This window comes from Oncorhynchus clarkii, chromosome 5 (genome assembly GCF_045791955.1).
Source record: "Oncorhynchus clarkii lewisi isolate Uvic-CL-2024 chromosome 5, UVic_Ocla_1.0, whole genome shotgun sequence".
NCBI lineage: Eukaryota > Metazoa > Chordata > Actinopteri > Salmoniformes > Salmonidae > Oncorhynchus > Oncorhynchus clarkii.
The window spans coordinates 48,080,731-48,090,805 of record NC_092151.1 but is presented as its reverse complement, the minus strand read 5'-3'; the positions used below and the strand labels follow the sequence as shown (position 1 = coordinate 48,090,805).

The window sequence follows — 10,075 nt, the reverse complement described above, 5'->3', positions numbered from 1 at the left end:
GGCTTCATAGAGGGAGATGCCTTACTGCTGAGCTACACAGAGAAGATGACGATGAAGAGAATGAGATCAAGGAGCCAGAGGAAGTTGAGGAGCCACCATCTGGGGACTCTCAGCCAAGCTCTTCAATTGGAAGAGTATGTGTTATGTGTTACATGTGTAAAGTATGTGTTATTGTTATGTATTATCAGGCCTTATATATATATATATATACACACACACACACACACACACACACACACACACACACACACACATTGGGAAAGTATTCAGACCCCTTTACCTTTTACACATTTTGTTAAGTGACAGCCTTATTCTAAAATTGATGATTTTTCCCCCCCCCTCACCAATCAACACAAAATACCCAATGACAAAATGAAAACAGATTTTTGGACATTTTTGCAAATGTATTAAACAGAAATACCTCATTTGCATAAGTATTCAGACTCTAAATGTCCATTGATCATCCTTGAGATGTTTCTATAACTTCATTGGAGTCCATCTGTGGTAAATTCAATTGATTGGACATGATTTGGAATGGCACACACCTTGCTATATAAGGTCCCACAGTTGACAGTACATGCCAGAGCAAAAACCAAGCCATGAGGTCGAATGAATTGTCCCTAGAAATCCGAGACAGGATAGTGTCGAGGCACAGATCTGTGGTAGGGTACCTAAACCTTTCTGCAGCATTGAAGGTCCCCAAGAACACAGTGGACTCCATCATTTTTAAATGGAAGAAGGGCCTTGGTCAGGGAGGTGACCAAGAACCCGATGGTCACTGACAGAGCACCAGAGTTCCTCTGTGGAGATGGGAGAACCTCCTAAAAGGACAACCATCTCTGCAGCACACCACCAATCAGGCCTTTTTGGCCAGATGGAAGCCACTCCTCAGTAAAAGGCACATGCTTGAAATTTGCCAAAAGGCACCTAAAAGACTCTCGGACCATGAGAAACAAGATTCTCTGGTCTGATAAAACCAAGATTGGCCTCTTTGGCCTGAATGTCAAGCGTCACATCTGGGGGAAACGTGGCACCCTCGGGGGCTCCAGAGTGGCGCAGCGGTCTAAGGCACTGCATTTCAGCGCTAGAGGCATCACCACAGCCTGGTTCGATTCCAGGCTGTATCATAACCGGCTGTGATTGGGAGTCCCATAGGGTGGTGCTCAATTGGCCCAGAGTCGTCCAGGTTAGGGTTTGGCCATGGTATGCTGTCATTGTAAATAAGAATGTGTTCTTAACTAACTTGCCTAGTTAAATAGAGGTTAAATAAAAAAGACGGTGAAGCATGGGGGTGGCAGCATCATGCTGTGGGGATGTTTTTCAGCGGCAGGGACTGGAAGACTAGTCAGGATCAAGGGAAAGATAAACGGAGCAAAGTGCAGAGAGATCCTTGATGAAAACCTGCTCCAGAGTGCTCAGGACCTCAGACTGGGGCGAAGGTTCACCTTCCAACAGCACAATGACCCTAAGCATACAGCCAGACAATGCACAAGCATTTCGCTACACTCGCATTAACATCTGCTAACCATGTGTATGTGACAAATAAAATTTGAATTTGATTTGCAGGAGTGGCTTTGGGGACAAGTCTGAATATCCTTGAGTGGCCCAGCCAGAGCCTGGACTTGAACCCGATCTAATATCTCTGGAGAGACCTGAAAATAGCTCTGCAGCAACAATCCACCATCTAACCTGACAGAGCTTAAGAGGATCTGCAGAGAAGAATGTAAGATACTCCCCAAATACAGGTGTGCCAAGCTTGTAGCGTCACATCCAAGAAGATTTGAGGCTGTAATCGCTGCCAAAGGTGCTTCAATAAAGTACGGAGTAAAGGGTCTGAATACTTCTGTAAATGTGACATTTTTATTTTTAATACATTTGCTAAAATTTAGAAGAAAACTGTTTTTGCTTTGTCAGTGTGGAGTATTGTTTGTAGATTGATGAGGGAAAAAACTATTTAATCAAGGGGTCTGAATATTTTCCACATGTTTTATTTAACCAGGCAAGTCAGTTAAGAACAAATTCTTATTTACAATGACTGCCTAGGAACAGTGGCTTAACTGCCTTGTTCAGGGGCAGAACGACAGATTCCAGACCTTGTCAGCTCTGGAATTCGATCTAGCAACCTTTCGGTTAATGGCCCAATGCTTCTAACCACTAGGCTACCTGCCGCCCCAAATGCACTGTATATACTGAGGAAAAATATAAAAACACAACCATTTCCAAGATTTTATTGAGTTACTTTCCAAGTTACAGTATTTCCTTTAACATTTTTAATGACATCACAAAATAACAACCGAAATGTCATTAGTGTTCTTTAGATCGCCTCTGACCATTTCCCATGTTCTTTTAGAAACATTGTTCCAGTAGATCGCTTTAGAATGTGTTACGAGTTTCGGTGGGAAAAGTCTCTAAAACAAAGGCGCATTCTTCTGGTGAACATTGGAGAGGGAGACCTGAATCTTCTCTCCTTGATTTACAACAGGGCATCAGGTGTTAACCCTCACCAGTTCCCTCCCTCCCCCCTCTGCCGGTGAGAGGGAGTCTGGTTGAAGTTATTTATTGCAAAGCTGATCTGACCTATTGGATCCTCACAGGACAGTCATGACCGTAGCTAACAGCTAAGTGCTCTCTCATGTTTGTTTGTTTGTTGAGCAGAGCCAGAGATACTTTTGAGGAGATGGGGAAACTCAATTAGAATCGTATTAATGCCCATTATGTACGTTGCCCATTCTACGTCAATGGGCATGCATTCTGGGCGATTCTGTGACAAGGAGAGCTTTCCTCCAAGGGGTGAATGGTAGTCAATTGGGCACTAGTTTTTTTTTTTTTAAATCTACATTAGCATGAGTGTTGTCAACAAGAAGTACATTACAAATATTTTCCGAGATGTGAGACAATTAAGTTGCCATATTTAATATTGTGTAGCTTTGGAATTACATTAAATTAGTACTTACGAGAAAAATAGGAACGTTTCTCGACTCATACCCTGACTTTGAAAAGGGATTGATTGACGATTATCTTAGCAACCGCGTGACGCAGCAAGACAACGTGAACGCGATACACATGCCTCCTTTCATTGCCAAGTGTGATTCCTATCTCCCCCTTTCTCTAATATCTCTGGCAGAGCAGCCCGGGCAGATCCATTGCTAAATGTTGCTATCGATACTCAGACTCACAGCCACCATGAGTAGAGTCTATGCAGAGGGAGCTGCCTGCACACAGGGAGCGATCGAATGACAGACAGAGAGGAGCAGCTAATGGGTTTACTAACAAAGGAAGCTATTTCTGATTTCCGGTTTCGGCCAGGCCTTACATTTGGTTGAAGCAATCAGGTAGGGTAGGTAGGGTGTAACGGTTTTGATTTGCTTGTAGGGGTGCCAGGTAGATTGTGACTACCAGAAAAAAATATTGATTTCTCCTTTTAGTTTGGGAGGGAATTCGTTTTTTATATATATAAAAAATATGTAACCTTTAACTAGGCAAGTCAGTTAACTACCCCAGCCAAACCCTTACCCGGACGACGCTGGGCCAAGAGTGATCGAAATAACGTGTTTCACCAAGGTTGGTTTCTTAGCGTTCATTGCCATGGTTATCAACTGTACCGCAGAAATGGAACATAAATCACAGGAAATAGATATTGTGGTGGCAGCTGGTTTTAATGGGTGTAGGGGTAGCTGGTAGGACAATTTTTCTTCCCTTTTCCCCGTACTTTTTTTGTCACAAAATGTAATGAATTCACTCTTCAGAGCAGGAACCGGAAAAAGGGCTGGATAGGAGAAATTACCGACATACACTCCATTACAGTAGGTGGCGGTGTATGCACCTTGATGTTGGTTGCGATTCGGCAACACAAATTTGAAGAACAAGAAAACGGATAATGTTTTTTGGTTTGTCAACGCTGCGCTAGGGAAGTAGGATTCGAAACAGTTGTTGATACAATCGAGGTAAGGTCGCTATAATATTATTTGTCAATCTAGCGTCCTATAAAAGTAACGATTTGACTGCAATTAAATGTCGAAGTAGAAATTCAAGAATCACCGAGCGTTAGCAGGCTAGCTTGTAGCTAGCTAACAAGCAATTCAATTGACCTAGCTAGCTACAAAGGTTGGAGACGTCAAGTCGGCCTAGTACTAGGCTAGTTGGTGGAAATCCAGCTTTAATTGGATTGCCAATTTCCACTAGTTTAGCGTATTTGCTTGATTAGCAATACAGCTCGGTTCGTTTGGTAGTTAAGGGCCAATGAATGCCAGCAAGAAATGACAATAAGAGCGTTAAGTAACGTAAGTATAAGTAACGTTAGCACTGAACGAGTTATTCAGCGTTAGCTCTCTAGCTATATTTTTGTCATTCCTAGCTGGCAATCTCTGCTTGGTTTTGAATTACAGTAGAACATCCATGCAAAAAGCCGATATGATAGACCCAGGGTGAAAGTACATGTATATCATATAGGGAACACCAGCTAACGTTTGTTGGTTATCGTCATTCCCCAGGGTATCTTTATTTTTCACAGTTCGCGCAAGTAGTCAGTAGTAGTTAGGTAGCTACCATTTACCTTAGCTGGGCCATCCTACAATGCGGTGCTTTTTCTGTCCCCGTAAAATCACTCAGGCTATCTACTCCGAGTTCAGAGCACTTCTCATCTGTGTGTACCAGAGCGCAGAATAACTGATTAATTAACGAACCCTCAACACCCGTTGAATATGACCGGTGTCAGTAAACGTTGGCAAAAAAACGTCATTAAATTGTCGCAGCAGCACAGTTACCAACATCAACGCCCTAGATAACATGAAAACAACCTAGCCAGCTCTGCTAATGTTCGGAGTGAGGTGTTCTCTCATTTGTGTCTGGAAGTATCTCGAAAACTAGCCAGTTAGCTTGAGTGCGGTTGAGGTCAGACCTCTCTGATCAACAATATTGCTTAATTTGTGGGCTCTGAAAACTAATCCACAGAGATTACATTTCTGTTAACCTAGCAGATTACTGTTTTCTGAATACAGGTGGTAGACCTAATGGTCTCATTGCCCCATGTTCTACTGCCAAAAAGCTTAAGTGATGCCCTAATGTGTTTAGTGCAAAGTCTTAGTGTGCTAGGCTAAGTTTTAAAACCTCAAACTCTGACGCCCTCTGGTGGCATTTTCTAAACGAGGCAAATATTGGTTACTACTTTCAAAGTCCATTTCGGTTTTATAACTATAACTCCTACAAGCACATGCTTAGTACTGTTAGGAAGGTAAGGACTGTGTGGGAGAAGGACAACTCGTTTGAGTGGGGTGGGCTTAAAATGCGGCCGGGAATTGTGCTGATAGGCTAGGCTAGGGCAAGAAGCACCCATTTCCCACCGTCCTCTGTCCCGGCTGACGTTTTAAGATGGGGTTTGACTAGATGCTGTACAGTTGGTCAGAACTGACTTTTTATAGGTAGGTTAGGGTAAGCTAAAATGCAACTTCAAGTCAATTTGAGATAATTTATAGGTAGAATAATAAGTTTATGTAGCCTTCTAGATTAGCTTGTCAGAACATAATTGACAATTTGTGTATGCATTGTTATGGCGTCATACTTACATTTTTCTCCAAAATATAGGCTATTTGATTAGTCTAGTTAGTTAAGCTAGGCTATTTGTTATTTGAGAAGTTATCCCGTTTCAGTTCAGTCCCCACACTCACAAAAACATTCCCCAAGGTGCACTATCATGACAATGCCCAGGTAGCCTGTGAGTATGTTCACAATGGACATTTTTAAGTGGTATTCTATGCAACTCTTCAGAATGACTGTGTGTATAATGACTAGTGAGCATGCACAATGTCAACAATGACCAGACAAAGTTGCCCCCGGTTCACTCACACTGAAACGTTACACCATCATGCTTACCACATTAGTTTGCCTATTCAAGTATTTATTTTCTGCAGGGATTGTCTGCCCCCAGTCCTCTTTCTCTCACAACTGAACTCTTCCCCAGTTAGGTGTGAAGTCATGACAACGTTGGATGACAAGATCCTGGGGGAGAAGCTGCAGTACTACTACAGCAGCAGTGAGGATGAGGAAAGTGACAAGGAGGATGACGAGGGGGAGCACAAGACCATCCGCAACCCAGATGTACTGGAGCCTGAGCTAGAATACAGCGCTGACGGTAGTGCCATCAACACAGGTAACACACGCCTGGGGTTTACATTGTTGCGGTGCATACATTTATGAAAACTACTCTATTTTGCATGACCGAGATTGAGAAACATCTCTGTTCGACACAATATGTTTTCAATTTGAACATTTTGTTGAATATGCCCCAGTCGTCTAGCAACCATGACTATGAAGAAGTGTTGTTGTAGGCAGCTGCATTGACACAGTGGTACCAAAGTGATGATGATGGTACGTGTGCAGGGCCCAAGGGGGTGATTAATGACTGGAGGAAGTACAAACAGCTGAAGGTGGAGCAGAAGCAGGAGCAGAAGGAGGAGATGGAGAGACTCATCAAGAAGCTGTCCATGACCTGCCGCTCCGACCTGGACGACGAAGCCGACGCCATTAAACAGAAAGAGATGCAGGACAAGATCCAACACAAGGTGAGTGAAAGGGAGAGGAGATACTGAACGCTTTGCAGCATAATAGTTCCGTATACCGATATGTCATACATTTGAGTTGAGGACGCCAACACACAAATAAAAGATCTAAAATGGAATTGAGTTTTTCAGAAAAGTTGTTATTTAGTGTGTCCTCCCCATCCCTCAGATGACCATGCAGGAGTACAACATGCTCCAGGAAGACGAGGATGACGAGGACTTCCTCCAGCAGTACAGGAAGCAGCGCATCGAGGAGATGCGCCGGAAGGTGTTGCGCGGTAAGCGCTTCGAGCAGGTCTACGAGCTCAACAGTGGCGAGGAGTTCCTGGAGGCTGTGGACAAGGAGGACAAGGCCTGCCTGGTTATGATCCACATCTACGAGGGCGAGGTGCCTGCCTGCGAGGCAATGATGGGCAGCCTGCTGTGCCTGGCACAGGAATACCCCCTGGTCAAGTTCTGTAGCGTGCGTGGGTTGGTTATCGGCACCAGTGCCCAGTTCAGGGGCAGCGCCTTGCCAGCCCTGCTGGTGTACAAAGGAGGAGACCTGATTGGGAACTTTGTGCGCATCACAGACCAGCTAGGAGAGGACTTCTATGCTGTGGATGTGGAGGCACTGCTGCAAGAGTACGGGCTGCTGCCGGACAAAACTGTCCTTGTCGCTAAGACCATCCGCAACGGCGCCATCACACAGAGCGATGACTCTGACCTTGACATAGACTAGAGAACAGACCAGCACATATATAGAAACATAGACTAGAACCTCTATGTGTACACACACTCGACATAGACTAGAACCCCAATGTGTAAACACACACACACAGTCGACAGACTAGAACCCCTATGTACACACACACACAGTCGACAGACTAGAACCCCTATGTACACACACACACAGTCGACAGACTAGAACCCCTATGTACACACACACACAGTCGACAGACTAGAACCCCTATGTACACACACACACAGTCGACAGACTAGAACCCCTATGTACACACACAGTCGACAGACTAGAACCCCTATGTACACACACACAGTCGACAGACTAGAACCCCTATGTACACACACACAGTCGACAGACTAGAACCCCTACGTGTACGTACACGCACACACAGTCGACAGACTAGAACCCCTACGTGTACGTACACACACAGTCAACAGACTAGAACCCCTACGTGTACGTACACACACACACAGTTGACAGACTAGAACCCCTATGTACACACACACACACAGTCAACAGACTAGAACCCCTATGTACACAGTCGACAGACTAGAACCCCTATGTACACACACACACAGTCAACAGACTAGAACCCCTATGTACACACAGTCGACAGACTAGAACCCCTATGTACACACACACACAGTCAACAGACTAGAACCCCTATGTACACACAGTCGACAGACTAGAACCCCTACGTGTACGTACACACACACGGTCGACAGACTAGAACCCCTACGTACACACAGTCGACAGACTAGAACCCGTACGTGTACGTACACACACACACACACATGGTCGACAGACTAGAACCCCTACGTACACACACACGGTCGACAGACTAGAACCCCTACGTACACACACACGGTCGACAGACTAGAACCCCTACGTACACACACACATGGTCGACAGACTAGAACCCCTACGTACACACACACACGGTCGACAGACTAGAACCCCTACGTACTCACACACGGTCGACAGACTAGAACCCCTACGTACTCACACACGGTCGACAGACTAGAACCCCTACATACACACACACACACACACACACACACAGTCCACAGACTAGAACCCCTACATACACACACACACACACACACAGTCCACAGACTAGAACCCCTACGTACGTACGCACACACACACACACACACACATACACACACACACACACACACGGTCGACAGACTAGAACCCCTACGTACATACACACACACACACACACGGTCGACAGACTAGAACCCCTACGTACACACACACACACACGGTCGACAGACTAGAACCCCTACGTACACACACACGGTCGACAGACTAGAACCCCTACGTACTAACACACGGTCGACAGACTAGAACCCCTACGTACTCACACACGGTCGACAGACTAGAACCCCTACATACACACACACACACACACACAGTCCACAGACTAGAACCCCTACATACACACACACACACACAGTCCACAGACTAGAACCCCTACGTACGTGCGCGCACACACACACACACACACACACACACACACACACACACACACACACACACACACACACACACACACACGGTCGACAGACTAGAACCCCTACGTACATACACACACACACACACACGGTCGACAGACTAGAACCCCTACGTACACACACACACACACACGGTCGACAGACTAGAACCCCTACGTACACACACACACGGTCGACAGACTAGAACCCCTACGTACACACACACACTCTCGACAGACTAGAACCCTTACCTACACACACACACACACACTGTCGACAGACTAGAACCCCTACGTACACACACACACTGTCGACAGACTAGAACCCCTACGTACACACACACACTGTCGACAGACTAGAACCCCTACGTACACACACACACTGTCGACAGGCTAGAACCCCTACGTACACACACACACACGGTCGACAGACTAGAACCCCTACGTACACACGCACACGGTTGACAGACTAGAACCCCTACGTATACACACACACACACGGTCGACAGACTAGAACCCCTACGTACACACACACACACACACACACGCACACGGTCGACAGACTAGAACCCCTACGTGCACACACACATGGTCGACAGACTAGAACCCCTATGTACACACACACATGGTCGACAGACTAGAACCCCTATGTACACACAGTCGACAGACTAGAACCCCTATGTACACACAGTCGACAGACTAGAACCCCTACGTGTACGTACACACACACACAGTCGACAGACTAGAACCCCTACGTGTACGTACACACACACACACACACAGTCGACAGACTAGAACCCCTATGTACACACACACACAGTCGACAGACTAGAACCCCTATGTACACACACACACAGTCGACAGACTAGAACCCCTATGTACACACACACACAGTCAACAGACTAGAACCCCTATGTACACAGTCAACAGACTAGAACCCCTATGTACACAGTCGACAGACTAGAACCCCTATGTACACACAGTCGACAGACTAGAACCCCTATGTACACACAGTCGACAGACTAGAACCCCTATGTACACACAGTCGACAGAATAGAACCCCTACGTGTACGTACACACACACAGTCGACAGACTAGAACCCCTATGTACACACACACGGTCGACAGACTAGAACCCCTACGTACACACACACACGGTCGACAGACTAGAACCCCTACGTACACACACACATGGTCGACAGACTAGAACCCCTATGTACACACAGTCGACAGACTAGAACCCCTACGTGTACGTACACACACACACAGTCGACAGACTAGAACCCCTACGTGTACGTA

At 45.9% G+C, this 10,075-nt stretch overlaps 1 protein-coding gene across 6 annotated transcripts; it reads left to right on the top strand.

Annotated features, from left to right (window-relative positions):
* The first annotated feature begins 3,129 nt into the window (after positions 1 to 3,129).
* On the top strand, positions 3,130 to 9,700 carry LOC139408949 (phosducin-like). 6 transcript variants are annotated; one of them, XM_071153469.1, is made up of 4 exons: positions 3,130 to 3,332; positions 5,957 to 6,145; positions 6,376 to 6,557; positions 6,724 to 7,566. In XM_071153469.1, exons 2-4 carry the CDS (start codon positions 5,971 to 5,973, stop codon positions 7,273 to 7,275), a joined length of 909 nt encoding a protein of 302 aa, XP_071009570.1. In that variant the 5' UTR covers positions 3,130 to 3,332; positions 5,957 to 5,970; the 3' UTR covers positions 7,276 to 7,566. The 6 variants fall into 6 exon arrangements, with proteins under 6 accessions (XP_071009570.1, XP_071009573.1, XP_071009572.1 ...); XM_071153472.1 differs by having other exon boundaries at positions 3,132 to 3,332; positions 5,961 to 6,145; XM_071153471.1 differs by lacking the exon at positions 3,130 to 3,332 and adding an exon at positions 3,517 to 3,561.
* The last annotated feature ends 375 nt before the right edge of the window (positions 9,701 to 10,075 follow it).